Genomic DNA, 19,465 nt, shown 5'->3' with positions numbered 1-19,465 from the left:
ATTACTTTGCTGTAGTATCTGACTGTCCGTACCATTCAATCCATGGCAAACACAGGGTAAAAAACATTTATTTCTCAACAAGTGAAAGGGTTTTAAGCTTTACCTTGCATTTCTGATGGGCTGAGAACATAAACATAGTCAGCTATTGTGGCTGATTAAATAATATTAGGGTTTTTTGATGATAAGCTATCTGGATTCCTGTTGATACTTCTACAACTGATGAAAACCTAGCAATTTAATGCATTAATTTATAGAAATACAAAGCATATGGGAAGCCACTTTTAGGACCTTGAAAGTGGCAGGCCAAAGTGAATGATATTGTATCTTAATGCACGGGGAGTAGGGAGCACGAAAGAAAAAAAAAATGGTTTATTCCTATTCCAGCTGAAAAAATTGTGGATTTTTAGAACCATTGAGCTGATTACAGGAAATTATTTCTCCTTGCTTCTTGTCTGAAGAGAATGAATGTAGTTAGTGATGCTTGCTCTCTTAAGATTATTGTTAATCTTAGTTGAAGGCATCATATATTACAAGGAGGACTAACATGAGCTAGCTTTGGAAGCAACTCTTGTTGGCTGGTATCACTTCAACAGAGAAAGCTAAAGCATATGTGTGGTCACAACCAATCTTTGTCAATATCCTGTGAAAGCCTTGGATCGATGATCAAAGCAGGAAACTAATGCTGCACTGTAGGATAACCTTTGGTTGAACTTTTCAAATTTTGATTTCAAGAGGTGATATGTTGCATAAAATTTAATTTCCTAGTTCTTCCCTATCCATTTATTTAAGCAATGCAAATTAAAAATCCTTTGGAAGTTTGCTAGTGTCTCACTACCACTCCAGCATTGTTATTTACTAATTAGCTCAGCACTGTTGCCTTCAAATGATTAACCATGTGTTTTTAAGTTAAATCTGCACTGCAGAATATTAAATTTATTTTAATTTTGTGAGAGTACCACTTAGTACCTTTAAAGTACTAGACAGGCATGACCATTAACTTATTTAGTTACTTCTTAATTTACATTATTGGTGCAAACAATCCCAGTTAGTTTTGTTAATACTGAATAAAAAGCAAACATGGATAGCCTGGCAGTGTTTAACAGAAAAATAGTTTAGTTTGGGGCTTGAACTAAGTTCTGGAATACAGAAGTTAAGTCTGTCTGCTCTTTTGTGCTGCTGTTTGATGAATGAGTAGATTTGCACATACTTGTTCAGAAGCAGTTGTAATTTCTGGTTTGGTAGCTAACCTGTTGCGATAAATTTATTTATTATATTTACAACAGCATAATTGTTACCCATGTTGCTCTTGCATGTATTTTCTCTTTTCCAAGCATAGTACTTTGCTGATTAGTTTGGTTTTTTTTTTAATACCATATATACAATTTTTCAAGATTGTTTGAAATTCTCCTGCTGTCCCCCAAACAGCTATGTTGCCTTCTTAGTGTTATCTGGAATTTTATTACTGCACCTTCTAAACCAGGTCATTAATGAGATTATTGACTGGTATTAGGAGCAGGGCAGACCCCATTACCACATCCTCCCATTTTGACAGTGAGCTATTGATAACTGCTCTTGGAATATGGATTTCCAGCTTGGGTACTCCCACATTATTGTAACCTAATCTCATCTCTATTTCTCTACTTTGCTTATAAGAATCTAATGGGAGACTGAGACGGTCTCAGAGGTCTTTCTCAAAAGTGAAGCAACATCTTACCTCTTTTTCTTTCACCATCCACTATTGGAGTTACCTTTTGAAAAGAAAATTAGATTGGCTTAATGTGATTGATTTTTTACTGTTTTTAAACAAGTTACGGTCACTAGTATAGAGTTATGTGCTGTTCTTCATGACTTTCCCTCTACTGCTTTGTGTGGGTTCCTTTTTCACATGCTTATGGGTTGGGTTTTTTTGGTGCATTTGATTAGTTTTGTTCAAAAGGGGATACAAGAAGTCCATAAACTTACAGAAAACATTAGCAAGCTCCAATTATGCTGTTCCAGATTGTTCCGTCATAAAATGGGTACTAATTTATGAAAGTCAATCTTGTGATATGACACACATCAGTGACAGCTATTGTAAGGCTGGTGTGATGGTATTGGATATCTGAATTCATATCTCATACGGGTGTGTTTGGCAAGTTATGATCCTTTATCTTGTCCTGAGGTTCTCATAGTACAGAACAGCTTAATTTTTAGGTGCAGAAATGCTGTTTTGGCAAGTTAACTACGTTATAAAAGTCATTAGCATCACATTGTTTTGGACAGTTTTTCTTTAAATCAGGCTTCATGTTTAAAGTCTCTTTGAGTTGTAACAGTATTAAACAATGTCTGCTATAATGTCTAGATTGTCTTGGGCTTCCAGGAGTGTACTAGTGTTGTAAAGTGGGTATCTGGTGTATATAAACAGTAGTGAGATTGGGGGAGAATGGGTTTGGCCAAGATTCTTCAGGAGTGTCCTTGGAGGAGACAGCTTAGGAAGCAGGAGAAAGCTAAAAAGACATCATGATTTCATTATGAACAGGATACCAAGATTAAGAACTAAATTATAACTTAAGTGTTAGTCATGGGTCTAAAATGTTGTCTCAAACCATAGACTGTAATAAACAAAGAGCACTGAAAGTAGCCCTCTGTCTTCTCAACTTTCATCCATTTTCTAATTCTTTGCCTCTGAGTCATCTCTATGCTAATGACTGAAGTTGATCCTGGACAAAAATTTTTTTGATACAATCAGCCAATGAAAACTGACAGTGCCAACTTTGAACTAGAGTTAGCCTGTGCTAAACCAAGGATTCTGCTGGCCATAGGACATTCTCAAAATATATTTGAAGCTGTCATAGTGCTGTTATGTACTGTTCTTCAGGTTTTGTAAATTGTTCTTAAAAGGAATAAAGAAACATTGGCTACAAGTATGCAATATTTAACAAGATTTGTTGAGTTTTGATGCCATGACTTCTTAATTAGACAGTGGCATTACAATATAGCTAATGCACCTGATGAACATTATCGAAATATTTAAAATGAACGACTAGTTGCAGTAAAGTAAAAGCAAGATTAAAGAATTTAATACATTGATCTCATTGGACAGATACTCTGATAATTATATAATGTTCTCACTTACCTCAGTCTTTTACTATTTCTTAATTTTTCTTCCTTTCCAGTATGTATTTTGAGTGAAATAACAACTTTCAAAGCCTACACAACTAAAAGCCATCCAGGCTAAAGTTTTCAACTGTGAGTTCTTAAAGGCCTATGCAAAACATCTATTGAAAAAAAAAAATCCATTGACTTCTGATAAAGAAATGATACAGAAATCCAGTCATAATATGTCCTGTAATCGCATATCTTTTTCACATACTTTTACTGAAAGAAGCACATCCAGGGCAACTTTTGAGTATCCACAGGAATTACTGGATCCTCTTTTTATTAGAGTGTTAAACCTGCTCCTGTCTGTGGGTCCTGATGTTTTTTATCCAAACAAGCACAAACTGTGCAGAAAAATCTTTGTTATGATAGACAAGTTAGATCTGTAACCAAATATAAATAGAATATATCACAAAATTAAAATACTGGTAGCGTTACATGCAGTCATAGGTACTGCTTAGTTTCTGTGGCTTGTGTGGATTACTAAGTCATTATTGGGTCACATGTATTCAATGTGGATTTTTTCTTTCAAGCGTGAGATTCTTCAAGTCTTCAAGAAGACTTGAGAATCTGAACTCCATCATTGAACTTTATGGGCAATAAACATTAAGGTGGGCATTGGGAAAATTCCGTTTCCCTAATAACACATCAGGTTTTGTATGTTTGGGAAAGGTTATTAATAGTTGTAATGTTCTATAAAGGAAAAAAACCCCTCTCTGCAAGTATTAGAATAGCTGATGCTTTGTCTCCTATGGATTTGCTTCTTGCAATTGATTGACTCATTTGTCAAAAAAGCTGTAAGCCTCAAATTAAGAGTTTCTCAGTGATGGGACATCTGTTATGGTGCCCTCTCTGTGTAGCTTCTGTGGAGACTACTAAAATGTGAACTTATGTTGCACTTACTGGGACCCTCAAGACACACACATATAATGGCTCTACTTGCCTGCTTATTGTTTTTTAAACTTGTAGGAACTTAGTTATCTTCATAACCTGCTGTAAAACTTGGTGAAAATTGACCAAGAAACGTAAAATGTTTTTGTAGGAAATGGAGGTTGCTGTAGGTAGGACAATGAGCACATGCAAGCTGCAGGATCAAATACAACTGATTAAAAGGCATATTAAGCATTATGTTTAAACCTTGGTACTAGAGGCAAGAAACGCTAGAGTTCCAAGCTGCTGGAACATTCAGAAACTGGAGGATGACAAATTTCATTACTTTCTTTAAAATATATGTTAAAAAAAAAAGTTGAAGCTCTCCAAAATGGCAACTCATGCTTATTGAAACAGGCTGCCTAACATAAGCATGCCTAAGACACCCTGTAACCTGATCAGCTTTTCTACATATGCTTTGCATTGTTTTATACTTCTCCATCTAATAGATGGGAGTTTTGAAAGTTACAAGGAATAAAGTTGCTGCCAAACTGGCAACATTACCTTCATATAGGAGAAATTCATGTCATATTAGTAGCAAGGTCAAAGATGTCCAAGAGCAATGACTAGCAAAATTCAGAGGCATGTACATAGTAATTCAGATTTTTAACCATAAACTGTATGTCTGGTTTAGCAAAACTTTTAACGTATTTAGGATGCAGATCCTTGGTTTTCATGAAAGATTTGTTTTTCTGTAAAATTGTGCCAAGATCCATAAAAAGAAAATACTTTTCTGAGTTTAAAAAAAAAAAAGAATTCTAAATTCAGTCAGATCCGTGTATGGTAATCTGTGGGAATTTCAGTAGTTAAAAATATAGACATCTGGGTGTATGGAACAGAAAGTTCCATCTAATATCTGTGGTCTACTTCTTTTATAGCCAGCCATAATTGTATTGAAAATGAAGCAAATACTTCCAATATCTGCTCCAAACTCTTTGCGTAGCTGTTGAAGTAATAAACTTCAAGTAAGTTATGGACAAATTTGCTGAAGTCCAAAGGAGAGTGACCAGAGGTCTAGAAAATGAGACCAGTGATAAAAAGTTGAAGGTTTTAGGTTGTTTACTTTGGAGAAAAGAGGAACAGGGACAGAAACGCGAAGTGCTTTGGCAGTGGCAGTTGTAATGCTTTTACCCTGCTGGGGCTTTTGGCTGGCAGACACAATGCACTTCATTTCATGGAATCATAGAACAGCCCAGGCTGAAGGGACCTTGAAAGATCATCTGGTCCAACTTTTTTGTGGGAAAGGGAGCCTGGATGAGATTATCTAGCACATTGTCCAATCCCATCTTGAAAACGTCCAGTGATGGGGACTCTACCACATCCCTGGGGAGGTTGTTCCAGTGAGCAATAATTCTCACTGCAAAGAATTTCTTTCTTACATCGAGATGAATTCTGCTGTATGCTGCGTGTTCCAGTGTGCTGCCGTGCCAGCCTTGGTGCTGGCATGTGTGCTGTCCATCCTTAGTGCAGGAGGGGAATAGTGGTCAGAGACTGCTGGTGGGAATGGATCTCTCTGTCCCTGAGGTAAAAGCTGCTCCTACACATTGATTCGTGTAAAAAGGGGCAACTGCTGCTTGCATTCAGTCTGAATAGGACAAGAAACGGGCTCCAGCTGCAGCAGAAGCAGACAAGATGTTAGGAAGACCTTCTAGTGGGGTGAACAGATGTACACTAGAAATTCATGGGATCCCCATAATTGAAAATTTAAAAAGAACAAGGCAGAGAAACGTCTTTCAAGAATACCTGATTATAATTGTCTGTGAATGGGAAGGTGGACAAGGTGACCTTTCAAGGTTTCATCTAGATCTTTTTATGATTCAGTATAGTCCTTTTCACCCCCAGTTAATTTTAAAAAATGGAGGAGAGGAATGCAGTTATATATACAACTTTTTCCTCGTTCTCTGTCAAATTAACCTGAACTACATATTACATAGTGTATAAATATGGTCAGTAAATACCATTGCATACTTTTACATAAATACTCAGTAAAAAGTAGAATAATCTTGTGTATATATAATCCATGTATTGACTAAAAGTATTTAAAGTGCTTTAACGATGCATTTTTTTATGCATTAAAGTATTGACTTAATAACATCAATAATGAATCAACCACTAATGTGACTATCATATATTTCATTAATCTACTAAATAAACATCTAGATTTTTTATAATTTTCTTTGCTTAATTGTAGATTACTGAAGATTTTAATATTTTTCTTAAACTAGGGAATATTTGAAATGTCTCTTAGAACTGTAACAGGATGATTAGACATTGACAAAATTAATTTCTTCACTAATTCAGTTTAGAATTTTAATGGAAACCTGCTGAAGTATTTTTCTCTACTAGTTGGGAGAATTTCAGGCAATGTTTTGAGGCAATTTCTTAGTTCTATGAGAAATAACACCATATAGCAGATGGAGGGAAACTCATGGGTACTTAGAAATTATACTTTCCTACAGTCATGAAAGTGATTACATTGAAGTGTGATGAAAAAATGAAATTTGAATTAATTTAATATGTTAGTATATATCTTTTGAATGCCATTTAAGTCCGCTAACAGAGGAAATAAAGTGTAGCAATATGAATAAAAACCTAGACTTCTAATATGCATTTTTATTATTCTGTTTGACAGGTTATATATAGGCTTAATACTGCTTAATGTGATTGTCAAATAATTTAGTTTGAAAATCTGGTAGCTTATAAATGTTTTAATATGGTTAGGAAATCTGTGTCACTGTTTCTAGACACCTTTGCAGATCATATAACTCTGCTTCAAAATGCATCTGTCTATTATTTTCTAAACAAAAGAAAATAATAAAATAACATTTCATTATATTAAATAAACAAAGTATCTTGTATAGATTTTTTTATGCGTGGTGGCAAACATGAAAATAAATTACCAGTGTTAAACTGACATTCTGTTGATATTACTTGTTCATAAAAAAACCTTCTCCATGAAGTTTCCTTAGGTATCATTGTTTCCATGTGGTAGAGGGCAATTTTTGTTAGAGAAGAATTGTATTTTAATTGTATGCAGAATTTTATAAGCATTTTAATAAGAATCCTGATATGGCAAATTTTATCTTTAAATTTTTGTAGAAAATATATACCACTACAAATACTGTGTGTTAGATTCATGTTGATATTCACCGTGAGCTCCTTCATCAGTTGTAATGAAATCAAAAACATGGCAGAAGGAGTGAAGTATTGCTTATCATAAGGATGTCTGTCTCTACCCTATAAAACTGGTGAATTCCAACAGAGGAACTGCTGAAACTAATTTTCATCACAGTTGTGCTAAAGCAAGAGCTTCAACAACTCATACAGATGTTTTCATTTTTCCATGAAATGATATAAACAAAAGAAATGTGAGACAATCTTGCCGTTTCTGTATATGTGCTGAGTGTGTGAAGTTTCAGAAGGGATTCACTAGAATATGAAGGCAACCAAAATGGTTAGTCAGTAGGGAAGACCTCCAGAGGGAACGAATCTAAATTGACTAGAATCCTTTAGCTTGCAAAAAGAGACCACTGAGGAAGAATGTGATGGTATAGATCTATAGTATCCAGAAGGACATATAGAAGAGTGAATAAGGAATTAATATTTACTGGTTTTCACAGTACGGGTACTAGAACCATCCACTGGCACTGTTAGGAAGCAGTTTTAGAATAGCCAAAGGAAAAACCTTTGAGACGAAACTACACTGTGGAACCCATGATTAATGATTTTACGAATCAGAAGCACAGAGTGGTTCAAAACCATTTAACTGTAAGAAGCTGATGGAATATCCATGGAAAGACTGTATTTGCCCTGTGTTAGTCTTCTAGTCCTTGTCACTGTTCCAGGTGAGATACTAAATGGTCCTTCAGTCTGGCCCCTCGTGGCTGGTCCTGCATCTTTATGTGGCATTTGTGTGAAATCACAAGTAACTCCTTCCTCGCCCCCTCAAAAAACAAGCAAAAAGTGCATTGATGAATCTTTTTACCATTCTCAGGTGTCCAAAAAGTTCCATTATTAATGGAGTTACACACGCTAGCCAGCATCTGCTGTCTTAGTGTCAATCTATGCATGTGATGTGAACATTTTAAGAAAAAAGGAGAAGACCCCACAAATAGAGTTGACAAGGACTGTTAAGGACTGCAGTTACCAAATACATGAAGAATATTTGTAAACTTGATAAAAATTAAATATTTTATTATTGGATGTATTCGCTGGTTTTAGAAAAAACTGTTGGCCTTCAACTAATGTCATTTTCACCCGTATAAAGCCATTGAAAATGGGTGCTAAATACTACTCAACTAGAATAGCCCAGTGTATCTGTTTGCTCTCCCTTTCCCATGTGTAAATGCTAGCACATGGTCAAGATAAGAAAACCAGATAATAAAGAAGCTCCTTTTTTAAAAATGTATCGTTATGGTGACAGTGAAAAACTTTCTGAAAACTCATTTCCGGAGTAATGAAATAACATTTTATGAAAAGATTCTAATAGTCCAACTAACAGAAGTTACTGATAATTTTTAAGTTTCCAGGCAGCATATTATTTCTGTGTAATCTAATGAAAACAATGTGTGTTCTAGAAAGCCAAATGTTTTCTGATCTTGAAAGAAACTAATGAATAGCTGTACAGATATATATACATTAAAATAACCCCCATCAGTAACATATGTAATGAGGTTATGTTTTAAGTATTCAGAATCATGGTATGGTTTTGTATTTGTGGTGCATGCTGCTATTGAATTAATAGTCCAGTGTCTCTGCTTTTTCTTTTTTAGTTTCTGTCTGTGATGACAAAAACTACAGAAATTTCAGTGTTAGAGTACTTTTTTACAAACCTTTATCCTTGCTACATTCTTGTTCTTTTCCTTATCCAATTAAATAGTTTAAAATTGCTTTTTATCAAGTACTTGTCAAGCATTTGGTACAGAAGTGTGTTTTTACCCTGCCTAGTTAATTAAGGTGACTGTAAACAAAAAGATGTACAATTCAAAGTCAAGCAGGGTTTCACACAAGGATGGAGGTGATAATAGCTTAATTCCTGCTTGATCTTTCCTGTCTTTGCCCTGGCTACTTCGGATTGACCTTGTCCGCAATCTGATGACCTCCCTATTGCACTCGGCCATTTGGAAAGCTGCTCATGCCATAGCTGGCCCTGAGGGGCTATCTGGGAGACCACTGATCCATTGACCCATGTCAAGACCGGGTTTCAGATCGGATCTACTGAGTTTCTGACGTAGCTACATACTACACCCACTGTAGACAAAGCCAGTGGGGCAGTCTGATTTTTTTCTTTTTTTTTGTACTTCTTAAGTGGCATGCAGTTTGCACTTGCTGTATGGAAGACCTATTTTACACCAGTCATTTGCTATGAAATACACTTCCTGAAGCAATTACACGTATTGATCCTTTCTTTACAAAGCAAGTAAATTCTCTAATTTAGTGGCTCAATTTTTCTAAATCCATCAAATTGCCAGGTTTATTGGGTGTATTTAAGTCTTAACATCAAGTTCCACAAAAAAAAAAAAAAGCACCTTTAAAATATATTAAGGGCAGAAATACATATGTTATGTCTTAATAGGCTTTTTCTATTAAGTGTTATGCCAGGACTTTGTAGACATTTATGAAAGTGTGTGAACAAGGTTCTAATCACATTAACTTAGATATGTTTATGTATATCCTAATGCATATTTTACAGAATAAATGACAACTTATGAACTTGCATGTCTGTCTGCAAAACAGGGAAACACTCCACTTATCCAGGAGAAAATCCTTATGGTTTTGAGCTTAATTTTGCTTCCTAGCATGTTGTGTTCAATTCTGCACTAGAATGTACCATTTTCTGCTTAAAAAAAAAAAAATCTTTGTTTAGCCATTAGTATTACTTCGTTTTTCTCATAAGATTTGGAAATTAAAATTCTTTTGCTGTATGTGCTTGCATTTGTTCCTCAACTGTGTTTAGCATAGCAGGCTTTGCCTGCAGAAGTGCCAGGGCGGGCCAGCCATGGAGGTGTTAAATGCCGCGTTCCAGTCCTGTTCAGCACAGGCCTGTAGAGCACACTTGTTTAAAGTGGTGATGATCCTGACAAGGAATTTAGCGCGTACGCAGACCTTGTAACCATGTGAAATTCCTTCCTTTTTTTTCTCTCGTGTGTGTGTGTGTGCGCGCGTGCGCGCGCGTGCATGTGAAATGATGCATGATTCTTCCCTGTAATTATAGACTGGACACATAATTGAGTTAACGACCTTTCCATGAAAGAAAAATCTTGACTTGATTCAGCTTTGACTGGTTTTTTTTTCTGAACATGTGGTATAACTCCAGGTATTGTAGAATTTACAAAAAAAATATTTCTGGGCATTGAATGATCTTAGATAATAGCCTAAACTTTACGTTCTTAGACCCTTTATGTTAGAATAAGAATATAACTGGGTTTTACACCTTTGTAATTAATATATACGGCGCTACTTTCATCCAAACTACGGAGTGCTATTTGTGCATTAGCACTTTAAAACGTGGATTGTATTAAAATGTGAAAGAAGCAGTTTCCCCCAACTTCTTAACATCCTTGTTGTCTGTTGCTTTCCACTAAATATTATTTGTACCATGTGATGTTCATTACTTCAGTTTTATAAGTTTCTCTGTGCATAATATGCAGTCAAAACGAATGTTCTGACTTTTTTGTTTTATAGCCTGTTGTGTCTTAGTTCTTTGTTGTGTTAAAAGCATGATAGGGATTTATCATATCTAAAGGTTTAAATTTGAGAAAGTATGAAAGAGGGGATTTCCCCCTTCTAGGGGGGGCAGGGGGATGTCTGTAGGAGGATTTTGTATATTCTCTTCGCCTAATGCGATTCTAATAATTATTTTTTTAACATGACAAAGTGCATCCTCTGACAGAATTTATAACATGGCATTGTTTTTCATTTTATTTACAGGAATTGATTCCTGAATTCTATTACCTCCCAGAGATATTTGTCAACAGCAACAATTACAATCTGGGAGTGATGGATGATGGAACAGTTGTGTCTGATGTTGAACTTCCACCATGGGCCAAAACCCCCGAAGAATTTGTTCGCATAAACAGACTGGTAAGATGGCTATCTTCTATAATCTGTCAAGTAACATTTGTCTTGCAAGATTCTTCTGAAATTGTTTGGATCTTTGCTTGTAACATGTAGCTATTTATAATTTACATAGGACTATGGCTGAAATAATCTGAAGAAACATTAGATTTACAAGTTTAGGAAGGAAAAGGGCATATAGTATTGCTCATTCTTTAGAATTGCTGAAAAAAGTTTGAGTGTGGTCTAAATATATAGGAGATCTTATCCCATTTGTATGTCGGCTCTTGTGGTTCTAAAGAGCTAATAAAATAATTTCTTTAGAGAAGACTTGAAAAAGCTTGTTTAATCATAGAAATATTTGTCACTCTGATTACTTAAATGTAATGTTAGGTTTTTTTAATTTTACTATCCATTTAACTCCAAAGACCAGTGAACACCTCAGGAAAAGAAGGTTGCATTTGAAATCTTCTGCCACCTCTTCTGTTTCTTCCATTAAATTGATACTTTTCAGAGCGGTATTTACAAGAAAATAAAACTGAATTTTCCTTTGCCTGCTTCGTTCCCCAAACCTGTATTACTCTTCTCTTCCGTTTTTTGGAAAATCCTGTTGTTAGCACTGCCTATCTTCACTGTGCCCCCTGGGCAGTGCAATGAATTATGGAATAAGCTGTTACGATATCATTGTTGGTAGAACGTCAGACCTCATATTCATAAAATCACAGAACAGTCACATCAGAAGAAATCTTTGATTTATAAGTTATCAGAATCCTTTGCACTGCACTTTTACTGGTGACATGATACCATGGTTTTCAGAAATGTTATTTGGCCTAGATTTCTGCAGGCAGTTGTAGGGTGCACCATAATAATCACAAATTACGTTAGGTGAATTTAGTGTTCTGCTTCATATAGAAGTATGCATAAATTTTATTTAAACGAGGTATGAAATACACTAACATTTAGCAGGACTACTTGGCAAACCATATTAAAACACAACTTTTGATCTTACAGCCGTGCTGATAGGTAATAGGTTAGGGAGGTAGCCTGACACCTTTCTGAGCTTGGCGTGCGTTGGTGATTCAGATAACCTGAGAAATGAAAAGCTGTATTCTTAAGCAGACTTGTCAAAGGCAGCCTGTGGCCTTGATGTCTCACGACTGTGGTGTTTTAGCTTTTGCATAAAATATAGTTCTCATTCTGTTAATTATGGATCTGGCTTTCCCCGCTGTGAAGTTATTCTCCATCTCCTGCTTCCTTCTCTTCTAAGATTTTAGCTCTTAATTTTCTTTTCCTCATTTCCAGCCTTGGTGCCAGGTTTTTCTCACCCTCACCTCTCTGTTTGCTCTGACCTACCCTTCCCTCATCCCTCTATCATTTCCCAAAGCCTTTCCTACTAGTGTCTGCCTTTCTTGCAGCTCTCTGATATCTCTCACTTGTGCTATATTCTCAAGATGAAGTGCTTCAGCAGCAGGAAGCAGCTGCTTTTCAATTCTTACTGTTAAACTCTTGGGCACAAAATGTAAAATCCCTTTAAAGTCTCCTCTTAGAGAGCAATGGTCTCGTTCCATATTCTAAATGTATTTTTTTCTTTTTATGTACAATCTACAGTAAGTGCACCTTTATTTTGTTAAATCCTGAAAAGCAGTTCAGAACACTCTAGAATAAGGAATGTGCTTGTTACATATCCAAAACTTTCATTTCAAGAAAAATTAATCTGAAAACAGCAGTATGTTAACTTTTGTATATTTGAATGATGAAGATGAAAATTACTTTGTAATTTCCTTAATATCACTCAGCATTTCTTATGAAATTGAAATATCATATTTATTATCTAAATATAATTAGCGTTTCCTTCTCATATACCTTTTTTCCCCAAGTATTTACTCATTAGTGATTGTGACAATTGAAACTATCTTAATCTAAAAGATTTTGCAAGTAATCTGCTTGGCTTCATAACTTCTGCTGTGAAAGCAGACCTTGCAGTACCACTTGTCAAATGGCATATTGAAAGAATGTGCAAAAGTTGCCATAGAGTTTTTCAAAACAAAGAACTTTTACAGGAACGTGCAATTTTCAAGTATCGCATAATTGGAAGGAACAGAAATTTTTTTAAGGCTTAAGTTAATTACGAAAGTAAGAAATAAATTACCAAGTGACGGTATATTAAAGTGTGTCAGGCATCATCCCTTTTGGTGACGCTGCAGATCCCTGATGCTGTTGCTATAATTCAGATACCAAGTTTTGGTCAGTCTGGTATCATTAAATTCAAACCTCTGTGTCAGTGAATTGCGTTAACTGCTTCCGTGTGACATAGTTAACCTTATTGTGGTGGTGGCGGCCCTGTTAGTGCTGGTATGGACGATGCCCTCTATAATCTGCCATTTTTGCAGTGGAATAAAACTGAGAAAATTACATGCAAATATTAAATTGCTTTTTCTTGTTAATACTTAGTGGATTGGATACTATCAGCATCACATCACCATCACTTTATTTTTAAGTAGAATAGGTGTTTTTAGGAAGAATGCCTAAAGCTCAGTTCCTCACAAATACTATCAAAAAAAACCTTGCTACAATGTGGCATGGGCTCATTCATTCAGTTAATATTTCCTTACTGCTTCCTGGTTCAGACAAAATAGCGATTATAGTATTTTGAGTGCTCATTTTGTAAGCTATCACACATAGATATTTTTTCCCTTTGCATTTCAGTTTACCTCTTTAAGTCCACAGATCTTATACAATGATTGGAGCTCATGAAATGCATACTACTTTGATCTGTGACCTTTTTGTGGTGCTAATCGGGTTCCTGATATCATTATACCTTGCTCATTAATCATATTTCCTGCAGCCCGTCAGCCAGCCAGACAGCCCAAGCCCCTTTTTGCAGCCTTGTGTTGGCAGGTTTCTGCTTTTCCAGATTATTACAGTGTGATACTTTGGCTTCTCATAACCAGACCCACATCAAGCTGTGTGCTACAATTAAAGTCAGATGGTCCTCAGGTTGAACAGGGATATACTGTTGCAGCTGTCTGTCTTTCTGGAACAGACCAGCACAGGGAACAGATGATATGTGGGACAGTGCATAATAACAGCTTGTACAGTACCGGGTCAGTAGCAGGGGTTCAGAACATTAATTGACAGGCTGATAGCCAACCTATTTTTAATTCTATAAAGTATGTATTTTAATTGAAATAGATCATTGCATGTCTTCTGTGTTTGTTTTGAGAGAAAAGGCAGAATGGTGTATAATTAAAACTGGGGTTTGATTGATGGAATGTCATGATGAGCTAAATGATAGCATGGGGATGTCATTCTAAGCAATACAAAGAAGTATAAAATGCATGTATTGCTTCCTCATATAGGTGGTACTTTGTATTAGTTTGTGATAGCACAATATTTTATAATAGCACAAATCAATGTGGGAGGGGGTTAGGATATTTTTTTCTGAGAAAGTCTACAGTTTGGTGGAAAAGTGACTGAGCTCTTACCATTCTGAAACCTTATTATGTACCTCTAAAGCTCTGTATTATATTTAGTGCCACAGAATAACTGCTAAGATATCTGAAAATATTCTTCAGTTTACACAGATGCAGTTGACGATAATTGTATTATTGTATAATTCCATCATTTTTATATACATGTAATAAGAATTATAGTATAAGCTTAATAAAAGTAAAAAACCTACAAACTTTTAAATGAGATAAAATTATAATTCCTCCCCTCAATGAAACAGAAAAATCCCAAATGCAACATACTGTTGCATCCTTACTTTATTATTTCAAAGTGTGTTATGATATCTTTCAGGCATTAGTATGTGAGCAAAGGGGAAAATGCTGACTTGATCTGATATCTAATAAAAAGAAAATACCTAACAATTTTTTCTCCCATGCTTCTGAGAGACTTATAGGAAAAAGAAATGGGAAGTAAACTGGGAAGGGAAAAGTATAAGGAGGTAGATGTTCAGATGTTGCTTGGATACAGAAATCTTCAACAAAAACTATAGCAGTAGTTGATGCACCATTTTTCTGACACTGAAGTAGACATATTCTTTTAAACTTAGATTTTTCTGGGGTCTTTTGTTGGCTTCACAGTCTTAGTTATGTTAGCTGCCCTCCTTTAGAACAGTTTTCTGGTTTAGAAATTTAAATTAACTTGCTGGAGTGAGTGATAATTACCCCATTAAAGCTGATGGAAATTTTAAATGCCCTTCTTATCATGCACAACAAAGTAGACATTCACAAAGACCAAGTGCAACCGAAGGAAAAGCCCCACACTTCCCACTGTTAGGAATAGCTAAAAATCCCAATAAGGCGGTTCTGTTTGTTCTAAATAGTAAAGTGGTCTATTTTGTCCTGTCATTGAAGGTTGGATGTCTGAATAGGTAAGAATTAATTTAAAACTATTGATCAACTGATAATAACTAAATTTCACACAGTTTTGATGAGCCTCAGCTTTTTGAGAATTAGATTGCTTCAATGATAATAAAGTTGTTGAGGTCTGTCAAGACAGTTTTCCACAATATATCTCAATTTAAGTATTTTAGTGCTTTATTGCAGAGTTAGTCCTTTCATGGTTAGTGTTTATCCATTCGATTCACTGCCGGGGAAAATGCAAGGCAAATTAGAAGAGTGATGAGATTACTGTGCTGGATTGAAAGTTTTGAAATCCAATTTTCAAATAATGGAAAATGTAGTGATTGGAAGCTAGGACGCTTTCTGAAACAAATGAAATACTTAAATACATAAAGGTACTATAAACAGAATTTATCCTGGCATGATAAGTAAAATGGAAAGGAAGGGTAGGCCAGCCATTCACCCTAATACAAATTTTAGCGGAGCAAAATGAATCAGTATTAGGAACCACTGGTTGCTAAGAAAGATCTACAATGAGAATTAGAGGGTCATTATTGGTTGATACGGTGCATTACTTTTTAGCACAGGCTACTGCGCCTTACATCAGAAAACACAGCAAAAGCAACATTCCCTGCCAACTAACACACCAACAATACTCAGAACTGCAGTTTTTGTGAGTCTTCACTCTCTCCTATCCATGGAAAGTGAACGGATGAAAAACCAAAAGTTGGTTTCAAGAACGTTATGCTACTTTCAATCTATTAAAACTATTGCTATTAGTCAAATAAAAATATTGAAGCAGCAGTTAAGGCAGTGCCTGTAACTTGGAATGTATTGGATTTTTTGTATTATTTTGGAAAAATCTCTCCATGGTATTTTTCCTGGTTTCAAGCTGTGTATTTACAAATGTGTTGCAGCAAGTGCTGTAGAAAATCATGTGGATATGAACTGTGTGAATGAAGGCTCACAAGTGCAGATTACTAGTAATAGATTGCTAGATTATTAGTCATATATTGCTGGTGATAGCAATATAGCAGAATACTAGCAGAAAAAAGGCTAAAATGAAAACCGGATTAACTAGCAACATCAGAGTTGTTATCTGTGCAGCATCTACTTTGAAATTCTAATTTAAGCAGGATTAGATGTAGTCTTATAAAGGTAGGATGCAGTTTGGTCTGTGTACACTGCATGATGAAGATGCTTCTGGCAATCTGAAGCTGATCTGAACTGTTTACAGAATTTGAGTGTAGAATAGAGAAGGAAAATCGTAGCTCTGTGAACTTTTCACTCAACTCGGGCTTTTCTAGATGGTTCTGTTGGCATGTTAGATACCTGTTCATCTAGAAGAGAGGTGATGGATCATGGTGAAAAAGAAGAGTTTTGATACCAGTTCTTTCAAACTCTTTACTTCATGAAATATATATGCGATTGAAGTGTTACTTCCATTTGTATTTCTGATGTTTGGTGATTTCTTGTGGCTTTCCTTTGGAAATTATAATCTATATATATACAAATCTATATACAAGATTTATAATCTATGTAAGATTTATACAGTATCCTCTGAAAGGAGGCTATTAACTCTACAAGCACTTCAATTTTTAGAAAAAATCACCTTCATAAATTTATAATAAAAAAGTAGGTTGCAAAGTAATCTGTAACTTTGCTTTTCCTGGCAAAACTTGTATTTCTATGCCACATGTGTGTGCAATGCATTCAAAATAGGTATATGTTTAAACCCAACCATTGACAATGCATCTTAAAACACTATGCTGCATTCATTTTATGTTGCTTTCAAGCTGTGACTATGGAAAAAGATTTGTGCAGGAAGTAAGGTTCCTTGTATCAGGCAAAATAAACATTTCCATTCATAGAAGTCTCAGAAACTTAACAGTCTAATCCAGAAAGTTGTCAGGAGTATTATTCTTCAGCAAAGTTGGGTGTGAAAGGTCCAGCCTGCTGTCCTATCGGACTTTGTGAATTTGAAAGTTTGATATTGTTTAACATGCAATTTTTTCCTCATCTATGAAAATAAGGCAGTCCTGGGAAGCACAGGGGCTGCACCTTGTAGGTACTTAATAGGCAGAGGAGCACAGAAAATCTCTTAAACAGTTGAAGAAATGTAGGATGGTGTGTAAATTTAAGCAGCAGGATTCCTTCTTTCCTCAAAAAGTGCTTCCATGACTGTAGTGTGCAGTTCTAGTGATTGTCTGGTTTTCCCTTTCAGTTCATCCATGTAGAATACCAACATTGGCTTAAACCTGTTTGTTTTGCACCTGAGCTAAGTAGTGTATTGGTATAATTGTGTTACTGTACCACTTACACTCATTTCCTACCAACTCAGCCACATGTGTAACAATTTCATCACCTGTGTTTGTCACCGCAGGATTTTTTTCACTGTTAGAATTACTTCCTAAAAGTTAGAACCTTCGGTGTCTTTCACACAAAAATACTTCCGTGCAGGCTAGAATCAAGAAATACTGGACAACTGTAAGCAGTCTTTTGATTTAATTATATCATATCTGATTATTAGCATAGAAAGGGAGGGGAATCAGACCTTCATTACATATTTTTAAACACCTTATTCAGATCTCGTGTGAAGATAGGTCTAGAATAACATTAGTAATGCCAGCATAACCACACCTAGGTGAAATCAGTGCAAATGAAAACCTAATCTGTGGGCATTCTAAAGGGAAAATAAAAGGATCAATATAAGAAATTTTTGAAAAGTAGAGAAGAAATATTTCTAAAGGAATGTGATATATGGCCTATTAGAAAAGATTCTGAAAATCTGGGAATAAACAAAAGTAGACTTAATTCTTCTGTGTGTACAATTGACTGTGTGTATAAGAATAACTTATTTTTATTGAAGTGCCATCTAAGAAATATGGCCAGAAATTCATGTTTATTCAAATTCAATTCTGTTGGAATATTGGTTTTACTAATTTTCAGGAAATAATTTTTATTGATTTAATTTGTAAAGGAGACTACTACACGAAGAAAGTCAAATATATTCAAGAATATGAGGGAGGTAATGAAAAGTGAACTTGAGCCATGCTTTTGAATAGAACTTGTCTTAAGAATGCAGAAAGCATTCTGTTTTGGTTTCATAACACATCAAAATATGCTAATATTGGAAGATGGGGTTTGGATAATATATATGATGGAATACATTGGAGAGATGCATCTGTAGGACAAAGTCAATACATCGTAAAAAGCAAAAATGTGATAATGTAAAGAAACTTTTTTTTTTTTGCCTTTTCGATGAAAACAGTAACCTAGGTAGTGTTTCCTCACTTGTTAGCCAAGAGTATTGATGGCATTTATATACAATCCAGATACGTAAATAGGAAGGGAAAACAGAGTTTGTAAAATCTATTCTTTCCGTACTAATACCTTCATTACATCTTGTTTGTGATTCCAACCATCTCTTCAAACTCTGCATACAAGTTACTTTATTGACATTACAACTAAACTCTGGACTTCAAGACTGTAAACAGACCAAAAAAAAAAAAAAGTTCACCCATGCTTGCATTTAAATAATTTCTGAGAATGTGAGCGATGCCGGTCTTCCTGAATAAAGAAAGCTTAATGGAATCATGGAATGTGATTTCCTGGGCAGCCTGTGTGTCTTTGCTATTGCGGGGAAAAAAAAATTAAAGAAGCTGGGATCAAAATTTGTCAATCTTCGTTGTTCAAAAAATTCAAGGTATTAGATAATTCTAGCATAATTCTCTCATATTTTAAAAAACAACTGATCACATTCTAAAAATAATTTAAACTACTTGCTAATCATTATGATAGTACACAGTTCTCTGTAATGCACCTATCTTAGTGAAGTCTGAGCCTAAACAAGATGAGCAAGAGCAAGTAGAGCACAAATATTTTAAACGAGAGCAAAATGAAACAAAAAAGAGGTTAAGTAGTAAAAAAGCCAGAATGGATGTAGAAGAGTCAAAAGAAAACAAAGCCTAAACGAAAACTATGAGCATTCA

The 19,465-nt window shown here is 35.2% G+C and overlaps 1 protein-coding gene across 2 annotated transcripts in view; it reads left to right on the top strand.

The window, feature by feature from the left end:
* The window catches only part of LRBA (LPS responsive beige-like anchor protein), a 419,408-nt gene that overhangs the window by 310,757 nt on the left and 89,186 nt on the right, over positions 1-19,465 (top strand). For both annotated transcript variants that reach the window (XM_075709754.1, XM_075709753.1), the window contains one exon: positions 10,999-11,151. In XM_075709754.1, the coding sequence (XP_075565869.1) occupies positions 10,999-11,151 (153 nt within the window). The remainder of the gene's footprint in view (positions 1-10,998; positions 11,152-19,465) is intronic.

The sequence above is a fragment of the Pelecanus crispus genome, chromosome 4 (genome assembly GCF_030463565.1).
Source record: "Pelecanus crispus isolate bPelCri1 chromosome 4, bPelCri1.pri, whole genome shotgun sequence".
NCBI classification, from domain to species: domain Eukaryota; kingdom Metazoa; phylum Chordata; class Aves; order Pelecaniformes; family Pelecanidae; genus Pelecanus; species Pelecanus crispus.
The sequence above is the reverse complement of the archived record's forward strand: the minus strand, read 5'-3'. Positions and strand labels throughout refer to the sequence as shown.